This window comes from Nycticebus coucang, chromosome 15, assembly GCF_027406575.1.
Source record: "Nycticebus coucang isolate mNycCou1 chromosome 15, mNycCou1.pri, whole genome shotgun sequence".
Classification (NCBI taxonomy): domain Eukaryota; kingdom Metazoa; phylum Chordata; class Mammalia; order Primates; family Lorisidae; genus Nycticebus; species Nycticebus coucang.
This window is the reverse complement of record NC_069794.1, coordinates 72,936,917-72,959,033: the sequence shown is the minus strand read 5'-3', so window position 1 is coordinate 72,959,033 and position 22,117 is coordinate 72,936,917. Positions and strand designations below refer to the sequence as shown.

At 37.3% G+C, this 22,117-nt stretch overlaps 1 protein-coding gene across 3 annotated transcripts in view; it reads left to right on the top strand.

Moving 5' to 3' along the window:
• Positions 1–22,117, top strand: part of MIPEP (mitochondrial intermediate peptidase) — a 224,634-nt gene that overhangs the window by 32,619 nt on the left and 169,898 nt on the right. For all 3 annotated transcript variants that reach the window (XM_053563469.1, XM_053563467.1, XM_053563470.1), the window contains exons 8-10: positions 1,988–2,036; positions 4,038–4,098; positions 7,626–7,678. In XM_053563469.1, the coding sequence (XP_053419444.1) occupies positions 1,988–2,036; positions 4,038–4,098; positions 7,626–7,678 (163 nt within the window). The remainder of the gene's footprint in view (positions 1–1,987; positions 2,037–4,037; positions 4,099–7,625; positions 7,679–22,117) is intronic.

Genomic DNA, 22,117 nt, shown 5'->3' with positions numbered 1-22,117 from the left:
TGCATAATGAAGGGATGATGTACTATCAGCAGGGAGGGAAAAGAAGTTAAAGGGCGTTTGTGGGGTGAAGGTTGGTGGGCATTCATTTGACTGGAGAGTTAGGAAGTAGCTGTGGAGTGAGGCATTTAGTTATTTTCAGGGGTTCCAAAATTTAGTCTTTTTAATATAAGAGTTTTCCAGGTAGATAAATTGAGGTAGATTCTTCACATGTAAGATGACTAGAGAAATAAAAATGGGTGAATGTTAGTAAAACATGATCATGGTTATTAAGAAATAAAAAGCAACTTGAACTTTACTTAACAAATGCAAACAATATAACTTAATCATTTGTACCCTCATATCAATCTGAAATTAAAAAAAGAAATAAAACGTATATACAGAGATTGATGTGAAGAAGTTTATATGGCAGCTAGTATATCCTGAAATGAAATCTCATTTTTGACTAAACAAGTCTTTTTCCCTGAAATTCGCAATGCTGTTTAATATGGCACATGAGGCAGTGTTTTTAGAATTAGTACGTACCACGTACAAGACTTGTTAAGTATTGACAGCGGCAAGAAGTCCTGTGGTTTTGGTTTAGGTTAACCTCCATTCTTTCCTTAGCCTTTTATTTCACTCAGAAAAGAGATAACTTAAATTGAAGAGAGGGCAAGGAACTTAAAACCATATAAAAGATCATCTGGAAAATATAAAAACAATGTTTGAAGCAAACTAAAATACATATGAAAGCTCTACACCAGGGGTCCTCAAACTATGGCCCGCGGGCCACATGAGGCGGTATGAACTGTATTTGTTCCCATTTTGTTTTTTACTTCAAAATAAGATATGTGCAGTGTGCATTTTTTTTTTTAAACTATAGTCCGGCCCTCCAACGATCTGAGGGACAGTGAATTGGCCCCCTGTTTAAAAAGTTTGAGGACGCCTGCTCTACACACATGAGTCAGTGGCTAAAAGTGCTAAATACAAAAGTACACATGAAATATTTCCTATCATGGGAAACAATGGTAATTCTACTCCATTGCCTTTATGGGTTTGTAAAATATAATGAAGTATAATATAAAGTATGTATATTAATACATACTTTAAAAAATTTGATTGGAACTTACATTTTTAATGTTCTGATTTTCTGTTTTCTTCTGGTATTGATCCTGAGTAGATTATTCTACAGTTGTATATGGGGTGCCAGCCCCATATACTGGAGGTGGCAGGTTGAAACCCTGCCCCGGCCAAAAACTCCAAAAAAAAAAATACAAGTAGTTATCCAGAAAAACATTGGTTTTTATTTTTAAAATTGTTTCATCAGATTATACTTCTAAACTATAGTGATTCTTATGAACAAATCAGAGTCTAGCTATCTCTTTAAAACTTAGAAAATGCCAGACATATCTAAGAAACGAATTTTTTTTTTTTTTTGTAGAGACAGAGTCTCACTGTACCCCCCTCGGTAGAGGGCTGTGGCGTCACACGGCTCACAGCAACCTCTAACTTTTGGGCTTACGCGATCTTCTTGCCTCAGCCTCCCGAGCAGCTGGGACTACAGGCGCCCGCCACAATGCCCGGCTATTTTTTTTGTTGTTGCAGTTTGGCCGGGGCTGGGTCCGAACCCGCCACCCTCGGCATATGGGGCCGGCGCCCTACTTACTGAGCCACAGGTGCCACCCAAGAAACGAATTTTTAAATTTTCTGAATATGAATAAACAGAAACACATTGAAATTTTGGGTTTTTTTTTTTTTTTACTCTAGCTTCCTATTAACTCAATTTGGGGATATTATGTAAGGCTTTGGATTATTACTGTCAATTTAATTTGTTTTTCTGGCTCAGAGATCATTGTCAGCTAGAAATATTTATTACATGCTTAGTATATGTTAGCAACCCTGCTTCCCTTTGAAAATCATCACTTTAATGGAATCGTAGTATACAAATTATTATTATATGTTCATTGTATTTCGCCTAATTGAAGATTTTTTTTTCGAATTTCATTTTTAGAGACTGTCATGCAGTTCCTTGAGAAACTATCAGACAAACTTTCTGAAAGGTTAGTTTTTGTTCTATTAGTTAATTTATTAGTTGTATGTTAGTTTTTAAAGATGACTTACTAAAAATTAGGAAGTGACTTGTTAAGAATATGAGTGTTGGAATATTACGTCAGATCTGTGGATCCTTCAGCAAAAGTTATTCACTATGAGTCACATGTTGACAGAACACAGTTGTCTTCCTAAACTGCCAATCTTGAAAACTTAAGCAGTCCCCTCTCGTTAACGGATTGTCTTTAGGACCCTGTTATTCATGGGTAATTTAAAAATTCTTTCAAAAGCTTTTTGGAACTATTTTAACTTGTACCATTAATTTTATAACAAGTTCATTAAGTAGTATTTCTCTTCTTTTGGCCTGAGTACAGGAGGCTCACAGATATGGTGGATTAATCTGTGTGTTTGATTTCACGTATTTTAAGAATGCTCTGTCTCTGTTTTTTATAATTTCAAGCTGAAATGACTTACTCTCTTCATTGGGTCCCTCTGTTATATTCCTGTCTTCCCTACCTGTCCCCTGCTCTGTTATCCCTTAGATCAGTGGTCCACCTTTTTGGCATCAGGAACCAGTTTCATGGGAGACAGTTTTTCTACAGATGTCAGGGATGTGGGTGGGCATTAGATTCTCAGAAGGAGCAGACAACCAGATTCCTTGCATGTGCAGTTTACAGTAGAGTTCCTGCTTGTATGAGAATCTAATGGCTGACACTGATGTAATAGCAGACAGCACTCAGGCGAAGATGCCTGTGATGGGGAGCAGCTGCAAATACAGATGAGGCTTCAATCCCTGGCCTGCTGCTCACCTCCTGCTGTGTGGCCCTGGTTCTTAACAGGCCACAGACCAGTTGTCAGCCACCAAAGGGTTGGGGATGGCAGCCCTATACACTGGCCCTCTTCTAGGGTTTAGCGGGGGTGGAAGGAGGATTCAGAATGAGGCATGTCATGGTTTGTGAAAGAGAGCAATGTTTTCCTCTTTTCTTTCTTATAATGTCTAAAATTTTGTTTGCCTTTTTGTCTATACCAGTGGTTCTCAACCTTCCTAATGCTGTGACCCTTTAATACAGTTCCTCATGTTGTGGTGACCCCCAACCATAAAATTATTTTCATTGCTACTTCATAACTGTAATTTTGTGACTGTAATGTACATATCTGATATGCAGGATGTATTTTCATTGTTACAAAGGGGTCGCAACCCACAGGTTGAGAACCACTGGTCTATACCAACACATTCATTTTAGCTGAAATATCTATTGGATTATATACTCATGCCTTAGAACCCATTTCTCTCCAGTTTGGTACAAGTTAAAGCTTTTGAAAGAATTTTTAAATTACACGTTTACATATTTTTTTAGATTCTAAAACTTTCTTTTAATAATCCTACTGAATCACTGTGTCTTTGATATAAGAAAGAGGGAGAGTCAATTATGTAGTTACTTGAGAATTTGGTCTGTTTTGCTTTATTATGTGTTAGTTTTCTTCATAATTGTACAGTTATATATAGGAGTAAATTCTGTCAGACTTGGCATATTCTGTCAACATTAAGTACATACATAATTATTGTCTAGCTAGAGTTTCTCTGTAGGGGGAAAATTATGACTAGTAATGTTAAATATAACTAGTCATAATTTTTGACAAACCAAAGTAAGTTTGATTTGATAATGGCTGCCAAAGCCACATTGATATTCTTTTATAGAAATAATCTGGTTAGTCTCTTTTTAAGTGATTTAAAGCTTGGTCATTAATATGTACCATTACTAGTTTTTCCATACTTTAGTACTTTTGAGATATATGTCCATCATGATACTTTAAGATACAAATTGCAGTAATATACTGATTTAAATATTGTTTCTTTTAACACTTATGTAAAATTTGGATTAATACTGATTTACATTTGTACTACTAATTACATCTTTTATCGTGAATGTTGGAATATAACAAAAGCAGATTGTGTCATAATGTAATTATTAAGATTTTTTCTAGCAAGTAAAGATAAACCTGTTTTACAGAACTATAAAAGATTTTGAGATGATACGAGGGATGAAAATGAAATTAAATCCTCAAAAATCTGTAAGTAACTATGTTGGAATATTTTTTGTTATAAATAATCTGTGAATTGAAATCATTATCTTTTGAGTCTGGAACTCTTTTTGACATGCTAGAGATCCATGTATCTTGTTTATGAGCATTGGTTTTGATGGACAGAGGTTTTAAAATATTTGATCCATATGTCTGAGTCTGATATTGCCTGGAATGATAGCCTTTTTGTTGATTACCTGACATATTTTGTAGTGTGTGTGTGTGTGTATTATGAATGTACATTAACATAATGTATTCCTAAAAAGTCTGCCTTATTCTATGGAAAGTTGGGTTCTCAGTGTGAAGCAGCCTTTAATGCTCAGTGGAGGCTTGATCTGGCAGGTGGCAATTTTGACCATCATCCTTAACATTGCAGTTTACTCAGTCATTTGTTCAATAATTTATGGTTCAATGAAATAAATTATTATTTGAGAAAGTATTCTTCATTTTAAAAATACTTAAGTATTGTTTTCAATCAAAAGATCTTACGGTTAGATAATCCTACTTATATGATCTTACAATAGAGATGAAGTGTTGTTGTGGACAGAATGCTGCCCCAGCTGATTGAGGTGACCTGGAAAGGGAAGGGATTCCATGTATTAGGACTCTCCCTTTTGGCTCAAGAGTGCTACAGAATTGCTAAGCTTGACAACAGCATTCTTTTATAGGTGCTGTTGTTGGTAATTTTTGATTCGTTAGTGGCTGCCAAAGCCATACTTACAGGGAAGATTTAGGGAAATGGGCCTGGCAGATTTGGAAATGATTTACCAGCTTCCCAGATACAACCCCTAAGAAACAGATTATTGCTGCTGGTTGCAGTGTCTCATACCTATAATTCAGCTCTTGGGGAGGCACAGGCAGGTAGATTGGTTGAGTTTAGGAGTTTAAGACCAGCCTACGCAAGAGCAATATCTCAGAAGGCTGAGGCAGAAGGATTGCTGAGCCCAGGAATATGAGATTGCTGTGAGTTCATATGTCACACAGGACTACCCAGGGTGGCAGAGTGAGACTCTGTCTCCAAATGGAGAAAAAAACAAAACAAAAAACTCACATTATTCCTATCAAACCCAGTCTGTTAATTTATGGAAGGACTGTAGCTAGCAAACTAAGTAGTATTAATCATTTGTACACTGTGACTTGGTAGGTAGGTCCACTTCAGAAACCAGATAGGTCAGAATTTTAGTGAATATAGAAACAAGAAATAAAAAATAAAATATGTTGCCAAAAGCTAATTTGGTGAAAGGTAGTACATCTTGAAAGTATCTTCCCTAGATATTTTGTATATCATGTAATGCTACAGGTATTTGTGAAGTGCCCAGTCATCTCTGGAAGTCCTCATTTTGATGACCCACTATTCACTGTGCTGCCCTTGCTGGAACTTGTGCTTACTCTGGACCAGTGGTTCTTAGACTCTGGTCCTTGGATCAGAAACAGTAGCATCACCTGGGAACTTGTTAGAAATACAAGTTTTTGAACCCCACTTCATATCCACTGAATCAAAAACTCTGGGGTAAGCCCCTGAAATCTATTTCCATAAGCCTTCCAGGGATTCACACTCCCTTCCCCCATAATCGGGTATGGGTCCTGCAGATTCTCCCTTCTCCCTTCTCCTGCAGTTGCTGTAGCCTTGGTCGGGATCACTGTTAAAACTTTTTACCCAAATTGTATGTAATTGTGGTTGTCTGTTTTTCTAGGCTTTTGTTCTTGCTTCCCCAAAATCAAATCCATCCTGAACTGTGTAGCAATGTGCCTAGCCCAGTGTTGGGCATAGAGTTAGCTCAACACTTAATTTGGACTATGAATGAATGGATTGCTGCTCTGGGGATTTTTCTAAAAAGCACATTTAATCTTGTCATTTTCCTCTCTGAAATTCTTTGTTAGCTGCTGCTAATTGTCTGATTTGCCTTCCTGTGGCTTTACTTCTCCCACTAAGCCCTCTTGATCCAGCCCCACCTGCTTCTCTAGCCTTGTCTTTTGCTGCCCCTCGAAGCCCAGTTAGCATCCTTTGCTCTCTCCTAACACCTGGGGGATGCTCGTGTCCTCTGCTCACTTAGTTTTGCTTTCTTTCCTTGCTTTATTTTCTTTTACTCTTTAATTCCAACTGATATTTATGTGCCAGCCACATAAATATGATATGGTAGGCAACTTCAATCATTCACAAATACCATACCCAGGAGTGTCTTTCCCCCTTTCTCATCCGGATTAACTGCTTCTATCTTAAAACTCAGCTCACGCATTGCCACTTCCAAAATATTTCCTGACCTTACATTGTGTTTCAGATACCCTTCCCATGGGCTGTGTTTTACATGGTGCAGTGTAGACGTGACATATTGTCCTCTGATTGTTAAGCCACTTGTCTACTGCCAGAGACTGTCAGCTCTTTGATACAGGGACCATATCGTATTGGTTTTTGTCATTAGAGCCTGTGCTATGTCTGGCATTCAGCTGATGGTAAATAATGATCTGTTACAAGACACGTGTGCAGGAACTGAATGCTGAGGAGCGAGACTGTCAGGGCCACAGTGCCCGTATAGTCCACTGTCACACAGCCCATGATAGAAGAATTTTCATGGGATATGGGGAAGAACACCTTGTTATTTGAGAAAATAATGCCTAAGCTGAAAATTTGAAGGGCAATTATAATGAGTGCAGCCAGCATTTATCGAGCTCTTACTCAGTGCCAGGTGTTGTTCTTAACTGTTCAAGTACGTTCAGCAGTTCTATTTGGGAGGTACTGTTGATTCACTCAGTATTTACTCAGAGACTCCCTCATACTGGCCACTATTCAGTGTGCCAGGATATGATAAGGAACGATGCAGGCACGGTCCTTGTGCTCATGCAGTTTACAGTCTGGTATGGCTGCCCTTCCTGGTCTCTTAACTACTCTTTTGTCCACCTGGACACCTGTGGGAAAGATGATTCATTTAGGTATTCAAGCTTTCTTTTCTTTCAGGACTCTGTGGCAGTCTTCAAAAACAACTATTATTACAGTACTGCTTTATGACATATTTTCTTTGCCAAGATTAGAGTTAATTCTTCCTTAGTTACATTTTAAATTATTGCTTTCATTTTTGGGATCTACCCTAAGCTTCTTGCTCAGATTTAGAAAGAACATAAATCTTACCTAATCTTACCTGCATTATGTTTTATGGATTAATACATTGGCTACATTTGGGGAGAAATTTTATCATCACCAATTTAATCCATTAACGTTGACTTTGGTGAGTTTATATTTTAGAATAACATTTGTTTACCTTTCCTCTACATTCTGGGTATTTATACCTCTCTAATCATTGATTACAGGGAAGTCAAAATAAGGAGTCAGCTATTTCATTTCCAGGCTATACATTTTTGGGATTTTACGAAAATTTTCTGATCTACATTAACAATAGCTGGTTTACATTTTATAAGCTCACTGCTTTATAGTAAGTTGTTCACCGTTTATAAGCTGGCAAAGTTACTGATATGAATTATGTAACAGTAGCTTTTGTAATAATGAATTCATTTATCCATTGCAGGAAGTTATGCCGTGGGATCCCCCCTACTACAGTGGTGTGATTCGTGCAGAGAGGTATGTTTTTACAGAAATATGCATGTATGAGAAAGAAGAAGAAAACTAACATTTATTGAGCACTTGGTACTTTAATTATGCAACTACTGTTACTACTTAGTTGCCTACATTATAAACCTATTTTCAGGCTCCTGCCCACATATTCTTTGACTGCTTGTATCATTCCCATATCCTTGTTTAAAATTCTTGACACTCTCCTTATAGTATCTAGACTCTGGCCCCTCTAAAGCCCTCCCCCTGTGTAGCTTTCTGGTTGCCTTACTAGACTGTGAGCTTTGGGGGCTATGATGTTGCTAGAATCCTTGTTGTATCCTGTTACTGGTCCAGGTTAGGTGCTCAGCAAATGTTTGTTGACCTAATGAAGGAATGAAGTAGTACTTGGCATGATGCTGTATGATTTTCTTATTTGTTCTTATTTTTATTTGAACATATTGTTAACAACACATATTATTGGCACATCTAGAAAGATACAAGCGAAATAAAGGTTTAGAGAACTGAAGCTGATTTGAAGTATTCCTCTGGCTTCTGTATTCTCATATGTTTATTATAGTGTGGAAAGTAGTAGATATATCTTTTTCATCTTACATATATCCTATTTCTATCATTTCTCACAAACCCAAGAAATACAGAGGTCTGTTCAAACTAAACACATTTAAAAATGTTTATGGCTTTAGCGACTTTATGTGCACAATCATAAATTTTTTTAAAATTTCAGAATCCCACTCTTAACATTTTGTCAACTTAACATTTTTTTCTTGCTACTCTTTGAAACATATGCAGTTAAATTAAGAGAGTTAAGATTGATTTAGGTAATATGAAAAATATGTGTTTTTGTTTTTTCCTCTTTAAAGCATGTTGGCATATGTCATGATGTTATATATATTTATTTGATTGGTATTAAGCTTTAAAATATTTTTACTATGTATTATTGAAACATCAAGTAAAGGGTAGTAAGATTCCTCTCCAAAATCAGACATTGTTTACATATTTCTTTCAGCATTTTTCTTAAAAGCAGAAAACAATAACTTTGTATGTCCTTTTCTGCACTGGCAGGATGTGGTGCCCTAACATCAGTTAGTGTGTTGAATAGTCACTTAATTTTCATTTATTTTTTTCTTTTTGGCCTCTATCCATCACTGTTTCCAAAACCAATTTCAGTTACAAAGCATAATTGTATTTTAGCCCTTAGGTAATAATATTTTGTCAGCTACTCTTTTTTACATATGAGGTCTAACAATTAAATTTGCAGACTCATCCTAGAAAGTACTACATACCTCATTGCTGAATGTCATTGTTTGAGGTTTCAGTAATCTTGATAGACAAGAGGGGGCTGAGAAGCACAGGTAATGGGTGAGAAAAGAAAGGGAAAATATTATAGTTTGGGCTTAAGGTTAGAAGAGAGGAACCAAAGTGGAGATTTCTAAATTCTTGTTAAATTCATTACCTTTCAAGTAAAGACTTAAATGTGTGCTTTGTCACAAAATGAAAAATAAAAGGGGCTTTCCTTACTTTGAGCTTTTCTCCAAGTTAACCCCAGGGATTTTTTTCTTTTTTGGCTTTCATGTTAAATACTTCAGATTTATTTCAAGTTTCTTAAATGCCTGCCTAAAGAAAAGAAAAAACCTGTTTAGAAGTAGGAAAAGAAATTGACATGTTTTAAAAATTGTCAGAGGTTAATCTGGGACAATACTGCAGTGGGATAAATGACTGTTGGTAAATCTGTTAAAAGTGGCTCATTTTCGTCTTTTGGGTTTTTTATTTTTTTTTAATTTACAAAAATGTCACTTTTTATTGATCCTTCTCCAGTGTCCTTTTTTGGCGGCCCAATTTTTTTTTTTTTTTTTATTAAATCATAGCTGTGTACATTAATGTAATCATGGGCCACCATGCACTGGTTTTATATACAATTTGACATATTTTCATCACACTGGTTAACATAGCCTTCCTGGCATTTTCTTAGTTATTGTGTTAAGACATTTATATTCTACATTTAGTAAGTTTCACATGTACCCTTGTAAGATGCACCGTAGGTGTGGTTCCACCAATTACCTTCCCTCCACCTATCCTCCTCCCTCCCCTCCCATTCCTTTCCCCTTTCCCCATATTCTTAGGTTATAATTGCGTTATATAGCTTTCGTATGAAAGCTATAAATTAGTTTCATAGTAGGGCTGAGGTACATTGGATACTTTTTCTTCCATTCTTGAGATACTTTGCTAAGAAGAATATGTTCCAGCTCCATCCATGTAAGCATGAAAGAGGTAAAGTCTCCATCTTTCTTTAAGGCTGCATAATATTCCATGGTGTACATATACCACAATTTATTAATCCATTCGTGGGTCGAGGGGCACTTGGGCTTCTTCCATGATTTAGCAATTATGAAATGGGCTGCAATAAACATTCTTCGTGGAGGAGTAAAATTCTTTCAAATCTGACAAGTATATTTGAAATTAGCTTATTTGAAATTAAATTTTATTTTTGAATAGGCACTACATTCATGTAGCTCAAAAAAAAAAAAAAAAATCAACGTTAAAAACTATTCACTGATCTCATCTCTACCTCTGCCCCCAGAGGTCACTATTCTAAAGTTTTTAATGTACCCTTCCAGTGTTTGGGTTTTGTTTGTAAGGCTTTGGGAACATGGTTTCTTTTCTGCAAGTAATGAGTTTCAGCAAATCATATTTTATTTATTTTGGTGCTATTTTATATTAGAATATTATTGGGAAATAGAATTCAGTATTGTCTATTCTTTGCTAAGATATAGTCTCAAAATCTTACCAGCATTCACAAATGAAATAGAGGCGTTTTATGTTTTAAATTCTTCAGAAAACAGTGGCCTCTCACATAAGGACTCCTGTCTGATGTGTGAAATTGTGTACTTTGTTAGCATAGATGTAGTGAGCTTTGTGGCTTTACATTTAAAAAATTAACCTTTATTATGAAAACTTTCAAAATGAGCAGAAGTAGAAAACATAATGTAAATAACCTCCATATAGTCACCTCCTGGATTTAGTATTATCAAGATTTTGCTATACTGGCTTTATCTGACCTTTTTAAAATTTGTTTTTTGTTTTTCTTTCTTCCTTCCAGTCTACCCTCCCCACTTCCTTTCCTTCTTTTCTCCCTCCTTTCTCATTACTAAAGGAGAGACATGTGTCACTTAATGACGGGGATACATTCTGAGAAATGCATCATTAGGCACGTTCAGTGATGTGTGATCACAGCGTCCTCACACAAACCTAGATGGTATAGCTTACTTCCCACCCAGGCTGTGTGGTACAGCCCACTGTTCTAGGCTATACACCTGTACAGTGTGTTGGTGTACTGAATGCTGCAGGCGGTTATAACACAATGGTATTTGTATGTCTAAACATATCTAAACACTGAAAAGGTAAGTGACAATATGGTTTAAAAGACAAAAAGTAATGCATATACTATACTGTACCATGAACAGAGCTCACAGAACTGGAAGTTACTCTGAGTGCTATCAGTGAGTGGGTGGTGAGTGAACGTGAGGGCCTAGGACATTACTCTACGCCATTGTAGACTTTATAAACACTGCACATTTATACATTTACACTGCACTAAATTTGTAGGAAAATATTTTTCTTTCTTCAATAAGTAACTTTAGGTTACTATAACTTTTTATTTTATAAACTTGTTAACTTTTAAAAGCCTTTAAACTCATAATAACACTTAAAACACACATTGTACAGCTGAACAAAAATATTTTGTCTTAATATCCTTGGTATAAGATTTTTTTTTTAAATTCTTTTTTTTTTTTTTTGGTTTTTGGCTGGAGCTAGGTTTGAACCCGCCCCCTCTGGCATATGGGGCCGGCACCCTACTCCTTGAGCCACAGGCGCCGCCCGTATAAGATTTTTTTTAATATTTTAAAAACTTTTTTTTATTTTTTAAATTTTTGTTAAAATCTTACACACACATTAGCCTTGGTCTACACAGGGTCAGGATCATCAGTATCACGGTTTTCTACCTCCATGTCTCGTCCCACTGGAAGGTCTTTAGGGGCAAAAACATGCATGGAGCTGTCGTCTCCCGTGATAATGGGCTTCTCAAAGAATCTACTTGATGCTGTTTTATAGTTAACTTTTATTTTTTGTACATAGAAGGAATGCACTCTGAAATAGTGACAAAGCATAGTATAGTAAATACAGAAACCAGTAACAGTTTTTTGTTATTATCTAATATGTACAATGCATTATTGTGTTAGACATTTCTATGACTAGCAGCACAGATTTGTTTACCCCAGTATCACCACAGACATGTGAGTAATGTGTTGTCCTGTGATGTCACAATGGCCCAGACATCACTAGGAGATAGGCATTGTTCAGCTTCATTGCAACATGGGACCACATTGGATATGCAGTTTGTAGTTGATGGAGGTGTTTTTATACAGAATATAACTGTAAAGTATAATCCAAGACCTCATGTCATCTCACTCTTAAACATTTATTATGTATCTCTAGAAAACATGGATATCTTCTTATATAACTCCAGTATCATTATTTTCTAATGAAAATTAACAGCAAGTTGTTGGCATCATTTAATGTCTAGTCTGTATTCATATTTCCATGGTAGTATCAAATTGGTTTTTTTCCCAGTTAGCTTGTTGGAATTAGGATGTAAGTAAGGCCTACACATTTTACTTGACTTTTCTATCTCCTAGATCTCTCACTCTAGAGCAGTTCCCCAGACTTTATGTCCTTCCTGCCCCCTTTTTTCCATATTATCAACAATTGTCAAAGAGAGTAGGCCTTTTGTCCAACAGAATTTCCCAGTTTCTGTATTTATCTGGTTGCTTCCTTGTGTTATTTCACTGGTTCTTCTCTTCCCATCACGTAAGCTGGATGTTATATCTAAAGACTCAATATTAAACATTTCTTATTTTTGGCCTGGATACCATGGGTGATACTGTATACTTTGTGTCACATCAGAAGACAAAGGAGTATCAGTTGCCCCACCATGGGTGGTACAGAGATAGACACTTATCTAGACAGCTGCCAACATGATCTCTATTTGTGTGCAGTTACTGGCAACATGAAAACATCTAGTCTCCCATTAGTCATTCACCTAATGGTTAAAACACCCATTGATAGTTCTTGTCTGAGTTAATTCTTTCTTTTTCATTACTAATTTTCAAAATGAGGATTTATTTTAATAGTTTTCTGAACTAGTAAAAGAGTATTTTTTGGCTTTCTCTTTTTAAAGTTTATTAACTGATGGAATTCCATTGATTCAATGTATTTCAATCCATAGCAGTCACTTTTGGGTGGTTGCCAAATTTGTCATAAATTGGCCAGTTGCACTAAAAAGTTTTAATACCTTGGTCTTTAACTCCGTCTTTTAGGAGCTTATTCAGTGAGACTCAAAATACCTGTGTTTATAAGTCCCAGTTAATTTTGAAAACTAGTTACGGCATCTCCTCAGGACAGAGAGGGTGGCAATTTCTCCATTTCTGATTCAGGAGCTGTCGTGACCCAGGGTGACGTCTGAGGATGAAGTTTGTCACTGGACTCAGCAATTCAAAGAGGGTTGGAAAGCTCCTGGCTCCTTGTTTTTTTCTCACAGGGGATTTTCCTCCCTGTCCCAGAGCAGACCTGAACACTGGCTCACAACATTTTTTTTTTTTTTTTTAGACAGTCTCACTATGTTGCCCTCAGTAGAGTGCTGTGGTGACACAGCTCATAGCAACTTCAAACTCTTGGGCTTAAAGATTCTCTTGCCTCAGCCTCCCAAGTAGCTGGGACTACAGGTGCTTGCCATAATGCCCAGCTATTTTTTTTGGTATTGTCATTGTTGTTTAGCAGGCCCAGGCCAGGTTCAAACCTACCAGCCCTGGTGCTTGTGGCCAGCGCCCTAACCACTGCTCGAGCTATGGGCACCGAATCATGGCTCACAACATTTCAACATCTTTTGTGCTGTTCTCCCTAAAGTGACCTGCAGCACATTGGTTGTACTATCACTGTTCTACATCAGATATGGCTACTTGATTTCACACACTGATATAATTTAATTTCTCATAAAGGGTTGTAGCCTGTGGGTAGCTATGAAAGCAGAGCCCTGGGTAGAAGCTGAAAACAAGTGTTTCCTTATTGATATGATTTAGAATACTGAAGTAGAGACCATGGCAAATACAAGTCTCACTGCTGTAATAATATTTGGCTCCAGCCTCCAAGGCAAAAGTTCTGCCACCTCATGCCCCACTGGGGTGTGATATTATCAACTTCTATCCCTAAAATCAGGCCCACTGGTTCACTTTCCTAGGATGATGATGGAATTGTACTCTCTTTGTTTAATTTTGATTTCTGTTAACCACAGTTTCCAGTGAACCATATAGCTAATTTGCACCATTAAGGAAGGAAAATTACCCTCTCTGGAGCAATTTTCTTACCACTGGCTTCAGAAGTCGGCCGGCAATGGTGGATTCTTTATAAAATGGAGAAGGAAAACTCTTTATTTTCAGCACTATATAATTACTTGAAAGGCAAACAGGTTTTCAGTATCATTCGGCTCTTTTATAGCTACCTTTGTTTAAACAGATAAAACAGTAGATCTCCCTGTGGATTTCAAGACTAAACATTTCAAAATGTCATCCAACTATAACATTAGAATCACACTTAGACAACCATTCCTGATGCCAAACACACTGTGTTGCATTTCCTTTTGAGAAACTTAAAAAGAGTTCCTCTGATGGCATTGCCACATGCTCTGCTCTTTTCCAGTGTGCACTTCTCGTCACCCACACACGGCATCTGGCCAGCCATCTCTTTACTCTGTAGTGAGCTGCTGTGGGCCTTTGCCATTTGCTGCGAATGTTCTCTCTCATGCTTGCTGTCACTCACTGAATAGAATAAAGTGGAACTGAAGCCTGTGTTTACCTGCAATTCTAGCCTGGAGTCACTGGCTGCAGTTAATTATGTTTTATAATTTTTCTTAGTTCTATGCCAAGATTTTTAGAAATAATATCCAAGTTCTTTCTTTACCTTAGTTCCAGGTGCATCAGAAGTTGAAATATAAGTCTGACTCATAGATTGTGTGTCATAAATACAGTGATATATAGATTTTTTTTTAAAACTCAAGTTACAATGATAGATTCTTCAGTTGAACATCTCCTTGTGCTTATTCCAATCACAGTTCATGTTCCTAATGAGGATTTTGATATTTTGTTAAATTCTCTTGTTCTTAATAAAAAAGACTTAATTATATTTATGCCATTTTTTACCAGGTTGATAGTGATATATTTGGTTCTTCCAAAATTGAAAAATTTTAAGCCTATGTGTAGCGTATTTTTAACCAGAACAGCAGAGCATTTCTTGGGCTTTATTCAGTGACTGAAGAATAACAGTTTTCTTCCTATTTCTTTCTTGAGAGGAATCAAGGAATCTAGAGATAATCTAGTTGCTGGATACAAAGAAAAAAACCACTCTATAATTGGAATCTGTGGTTGTGACAGGGATGGCATTGAAACCAAATCCTCAAAATACACCTAAGTCAGTGGTTCTCAACCTTCCTAATGCCGCAGCCCTTTAATACAGTTCCTGTGGGTCATGACCCACAGGTTGAGAACTGCTGACCTAAGTTTTCCTTTATGTTAGGCTATAGCTGTGATGAGTTGTGAGGCTATACATGTTGCCTGTATCCCTGGATAATAGAAGAAAAGGATCTTCTATGGAGCGTCTGTGCAGATAAGGAAGTTGTGGACAAAGATGCTGCATCTAGGCATTTGCAGGCACATCTTGACCTTGTTATGCTCTGCTTAGCCTGGCGTGGACAGCTACAGGCATTGCATCCTGTGGGTTTCTGAGGAATAGTGAGGTGTGGGGCCACTGAAGTGCCCTCCACGCTGTGCTGCAGGTGTGAGCTGAGGGCATAGTATACAGGGGCCCTCTTAACTGGCATGTCGTGCAGGACTGTTCCCAGGGGCCCTGGTTTGGTTGTAGCTGCTGGAGATGCCTCTGACTTCTTGAATCTCTTCCACCATCTCTGTACCTTTTCCCATTTTGGCTCTTCTTCAGGAGGGAATTAACTTTTATTTGGTAAGAGGCACTGAGGGTGTGGAGGGGCATGCAGGTGTATGTAATCTCTTTCGCAGTGGTTGAGGGGGCTGAGTAACATCTGAGGCCATCTTTGCTGGAATCCCTTTGAGCTGTTGCTGGTGCTCTTTCTCCCACTCCAGATGCCCTTCCTCTCCCATCAGGAACCTCATCTTTCCGGATGCACCTCCAATGTCATGTCTTCTTTGTAGATATCTTTGATCCCTCTGTTCCCATCCTCTCCCATCTGGATGGCAATTTGTCACAGCCTCACCTTTGTGCCAAAGCCCTGCAGACACTACTCTTAAGACCCCCTCTGTCTTGGTTGGTCATTCTGTGTGGTTACAGTGTCTTCCTGTGTCTGTACCTACAAGTTACCAGGCACATATTGGGAGGTTGATGAATTGACTGCATTGACTCGAGCTTCTTGACAGAGTGTGGCAGTTCCTTGTACAGGTAATAGCAGCTTTGAGGAGTAGAAGGCACCTGGATTTGGTGCCTCTGGATTTGGTTGTGGTCCTGTCATCTCTGGCCATAGCAGTAATAGCGTCTGTAATTTATTGAGGGCCTGTGTTTCCCAGGTACCATGCCAGCTGCTTTGCATACATTTCTCCAGTTCATCCAGAGCCTGGGAAGTATTCCCATTTCTTGGAGAAGAAATTGAGGCCCAAGTAACTTAAATAACTTGCTCAAAGCATGCAGCCCATGAGAAAGAGAGTATTTTAACTTTAAACTCAGAGCTCTCTTTCCTATTCCAGACTGCCTTGGACTGTCTCAGTCTCTTTGAGCCTCAGTTTCCTAAAGTAAAATTAGGTAATAATTCTTGCTTCACCTGTCTCACAGAGTTATGCAAGGAATACAGAGGATTCTTGGTGTGAAAATGCTTTACAAATTGTAAAGTGCCACAATGATATCAGATAATATTATCTCAAACCAACACAAGTCTAGCTTCACCAATTACTCTATCAAATCATCAATCCTTTTTATTAGCTTTTCTACTTTAGCCTGAAGACCTGCTAAGATATCTTTTATCTTAAAACACAAATAAGTATATGTCCCTTAAAGAGACTGTGGTCCTCTGCCATTTTTCCACCACCAAACTTCTCCCAACAGTAGTCTTCTCTGGGTGATTCCTTTTTCTATTCTCTTTAGTCTTTCCAAGTTATCAGCCAACCATAAAATTCAGAAACTTGTTTTACTCCTCAGCATCCCTGACATCTGCGGTTTTGACAGTGCTTACCATTTCCTAAAATTCTTTTTTCAACATAAACCCTCACATTTCCTGTTGTTTGCTTTCTCATCATATTCATTTCTCTTTTTAGTTCTCTTCTCTAAATTGGTGGTTCTCAATCTTTGTTCACTATTATGCAGCTGCAGGCATGAACTCAGGCTTGTAGTATCCTAAGTAGGGTCAGTAGCTCCTCCCTCTTCTCTCACTTGTGCATTTTGGGAAATGTGTGTAAGAATGAGTGATGCAATCATAGTGCTTTCTTGAGTACTTGTACTTATACAAATGTTTGTGAAAAACTCCTTCTGGTACCTCAGCCCAAATAAAGACATATGCCCTCATGATCATTTTTTTTCAATTACCATTCCATGATCATACAGTTAGAAAGGAAAATCTCAGCTACTTATTAATGGTTGTAACCTTCAGAATAGTATTTGTAAACTAATGTTTTCATTTTCCCACTGTAACGCAGGGTTAACAGTAATTACCTTGTAAGGTTGTTATTACATGAAACATGTGAAGGGCTTAGTCCAGTCCCATGGTGAGCACTCAACCAGATGGTAATTGTCATCATCATCATCGTTATCATGACTTTGTGATAGTTTTTAGTTCATAGATTAGATTTAGGGAAAGTGGATATATTTGCAGTATAGATTGAGCATCCCTAATCTTAAAATTCAAAATCTGAAACGCCCCAACTCGGAAACTTTCTGAGTTGCTGATCTGATGCCACAAAGTGGAATATTCCACAAATCACCTCAAGTGATGGGTTGCAGTCAAAAAGGAGCCAAAACTTTGTTTCATATACAAAATTGTTAAACATATTGTACAAAATTATCTTCTGTACAAAATTACCTTCTGCTATGTATCTGTATATGAAACATAAACTTCTTCATGTTTAGACTTAGGTTTTATCCCCAAGATATTTCATTATGTATATGGAAAAGCCCCACATTCAAAAAAATATGAAATCCAAAACATTTCTGGTCTTAAGCATTTCGAATAATGAATACTCAAATCTACATTGAACTTTCTCTTGCCATAATCATCACGAATCTTTGCATTTTAGACTCTATGCTATATACCATTGCCAGAATAATCTTCCTAAACACAGGAGTTTGTCGTTTCTTTCCTCTTCTTCCTTGCTAATGGCAGCAGCTCCTACTGTATGTGATCTGGGGATTTCTGCTAAATGGTGCCAAAATATAGGCCTCTTCTTCTCCTTGGCACCTAGTGAAGTTAACAAGAGCATCAGTGTCTCTATATCTACACCTATACACAACAACAGACAGAAGAAATCGTCAGATCAGGAGGTTGTGGTAGAAGGCAGGGAATCAGTAGATGTCTAAAATTAATAAACCAATAAAATAAATGTTTAACTATTTCAACAACAATTGACATAGCCACCAGAGGAGCTAAAATAAAAGACTATAACTATCAAATTACTAGAAAGCAAAAGAAAATGCAGTCTATATAATAAAAAAAGTAAAGGCAGCATTAAAAGAAAAATAACACAATTACATTAGCAAGAGTGAGGGCACAGGGCATTTTCGTGCACTGGGGAATGAAGGTAAATTAGAACAACATTTTGGGGAGGGTGACTTGGCAATTCCTATCAAAAAATTTAAGATCTGATACTTCCTGCAACAAGGTCGTTTCTTGATTTATCATGTTCTCTGTGGCCTCATTTTAAAGAGAGAAATTAACAGCAGCTGAAGTGGAAGAAGTGGCAAATGGAGGCAGGGAGGTGAGCTTGGGTGTGGCCATAACATGATACATTTTCCATAGAGAAGTTGAAATAATAAAACAGATTGAAAGTCTAGGTTCCTTATATTATTCCCACATGTAGTTGATTCCAAATGGTGTCAAGGGTAGGGTCCTCTCCCATTGAAGCTGCAGGCTCTCACTGACGCTCATGCACTGCAGGTTGGATGCATTAAGTACTTTCTGGCATACATTTACCATAGGTGACTCTATACCCATGACAGAGAATGACATAGAGGTCTATATACTGAATCAGAAAATATTTCAAATTATACTTTCATGAAAAATATACATATATAAAATTACAAAAATATATGTATTATACATTTTATGTTAAAAGAAATTGTAGGATAGTATGAATGGTGTGATTCTATTAATGTAAAATTTTTATATATATATAAAGCTTATATATATAAACTTACACAAATGTACATTGAAAATTCCTATAAAGGATACATAAGAAATAGTTAATAGTTGTTACCTCCAGGGGTAAGAATAGTGAGCCAGGGGTAAGACAATGTACATTTTTCCTGTTGTTATTATTTGAGGTCTTTAAAAACCAGGGAATTTATATTATTTTTATAATGTATTTGTTCCTAATCACTTTGAGTTAATACTATTTACTTTTCAGCATTTATAATAATTTCAGTTTATTGCATACAAACTTGAAGTTGTATGTAGAATATCATATAAATTTATACTTAAATTTTTTTCAAGATAAATTGAATTTTGCCTAACGCATGTGGGTGTCATGGGCATTAAGGAATTCATTAAACATTTTCAGGTTACAGTTTAATATAAATAGACTTTGTTGTTAGCTTTACTGTGTTTCTTTCCTATAAAAATAAATGCTATATATCCACTGTAATCTTAAGGATATAATTTTAATATATAAAGCTTCTTTTTATTCTCTTTTATTTTGTATTGATTTTTATTATGTAGCAAGAAAAAAGAAAAATTATCCTTTATAATCAAATTATCTAGTTGGAGCACTATGTAGTTAATTTTTATTTCTATTTATTCTCTGTCTGGGATTTGAACTTGACCTTTTGATTTTATTTTTTAAGGTCAATCTGGTCTGATTCAATATCATAAGAGATAAGTGAATTATTTTAATATTATTTTAAGTACTGAAACAAGTATGTTTTGAGCACTGATGAGACAAGGGTGCCAGCCCCACAAGAGGCATCTTCTGATTACCAATAGCCCTATGATGATCATTCAAATGTAAAAATCTCTGCTACATAGCCTACAAAAGGTCATATTTAAGGCCATTAAATTCAAATGGTTGCTAATGTATTAGAACCAGTTCAGTTATTACTGATAGAAACCAAGTTCAAACTAATTTAAGCAGAATAGAGAATTGATTGACTGACATAACTGAAAAGTCTAAGGGTATTTCAGAAACATTTGCATGCAAGGTGAAGGATTACTCATATTGGCCAGACCAATGTTGAGTGAGTGTGCCTGCAGTTGGTAGGGTGGTAAGTGGTCAGTGCTTTGTAAACAGCCAAGGGACTCTGTAATCTATAGAATAAACAGAGGGCTTTCTGCAGTCAGTAGTGCAGGAAGCAAATGGGTGGCATTCAGCTCCTTTTCCTCTTTCTTCTCCTTTTCTCCCTCTTCTTCAGCATAACTCGTAGTTATTAAGTATTTGCTAAGTGCATTTTTCTAAGAACTTCATACTTCACTATGTGTTCCTGCATTTAAATCTTACATCAACCGCAGGGAAGTATGCTTTTTGTCCCTATTTTCACAGATGATCGTATTGCATCGTAGTGAAGGACCTCAATAGCCTAGGATTATGGAGTAAGTGGTGGAGGCAAGTTTCAGACTAAGGCCTTGTAATTCCCACCTGTTGCTCTTAATCAGCACTCATTTGTCTTTTTAGATACAGAAACTCTTTTCCCCATTCTATAGGTTTCAAGAATACACTCTACCTTATGTTGTGAAACTATCTGACATTCTAGAACAAGGCACTTTCTTCCTACCTAAAGTCATATTTGGGTGGAGCACACAAAGGCTGACCAGGGAGAGTGAGATGCTGCTCTAGGAGCTGCGGAGAGACCCAGGTTCCTCCTGAAGGAGGTCATGATCACACCACTGCCCAGGGCCCTCTGCTTTTTAGTCTAGTATTTTTCTGGTTTGCTTCTGCTACTCAGAAACACTTTCTGGGCTGGGTGTGGTGGCACACACCTATAGTCCTAAGCTGCTCAGAAGCCTGAGGCAGGAGGATCACTTGAGCCTAGGAGTTCAAGGTTGTAATGAACTATGATTACATCATTATACTCTAGCCTGGGCAAGAGAACAAGACACTGTCTCAAAAAAGAAAGAGCCTTTCTGGAATCCAGCTCCTCCAGTTTGTTTTTTACTTCCTCCAGACCCAGACAGTTCCCTTGAACTCACTACTTCCTTCCCGTGGGTGATCTTGGTTCCAGGTCCTCACTCCCCAAATTAATGCTGGGCATAGCACTTGGTAGATGTCTCTGGGAAGGTACAGTATCCTTGGAGTTCTTTATTACTTTACTTCCTCCTCTAAGAAAGGGTATGTTTATTATTCACTTTTGAGTATCAGCTGTCCTACAAGTAAAAAACAGAGAATTCTGACTAAGATCCAAATTTACCCTCCTGCATAATTTTCAAGTTGCCAAGGAATGGGGCTGTAAGTGGACTGTGTGGTCTCCGTGAATAGACATGGAGCTAGGAGACCTTGGAGGTCAAGGAAGTAACAGTGTATAGAAGAAAGTAATAGAGGAGAGGGCTGTACACAAAGACAGCTCTGGAGATCAGAAGGAGGACTGTCTTGAGTCTCATGCTGAATCTCCTTGACAACATTGGCAAGAGGAAATGATGTGATGCTGGGAAAGAACCATGTGACGGAGCCAAGGAGTAATCACTGCAGCCCACACAGGGCCTCAGGGATTTGTGTGCCCGTCACACACTGGAAATACCTGATAAGCTTAGGGACCATCCAGTAGAGTATTCAGAGGGCAGGACATCTGTAGCAGAGTAAAGTTAGTAAAATTAGTCCTCAACTAACAGTTGCTTTGGCCCTTTATAAGAAAGAGCAAAAGCAAAGTTTTTTGAGCGTGAATCAGTGGCACTATTGACTTCTTTTTTTTTTTTTCATTAATTTACTTTTCCGAGAACTTTTAGGTTTATAGAAAAAATGAGTAGAAAGTACAGTGAATTCCCATAAATCACTCCTATCACCTGACAGTTTTCCGTTATTAACGACTTTCATTATTCTAGTACATTTGTTACATCAATGAGACAATTAAACGCAGTAATTGTCACTAACATTACTATGTGCCATACATTCTGTAGGTGTGGCGTGTGTCCTCCTATTGTACAGAATGATTTCAGTCCCCTGTGTTCCACCTGTCTATGTCCCC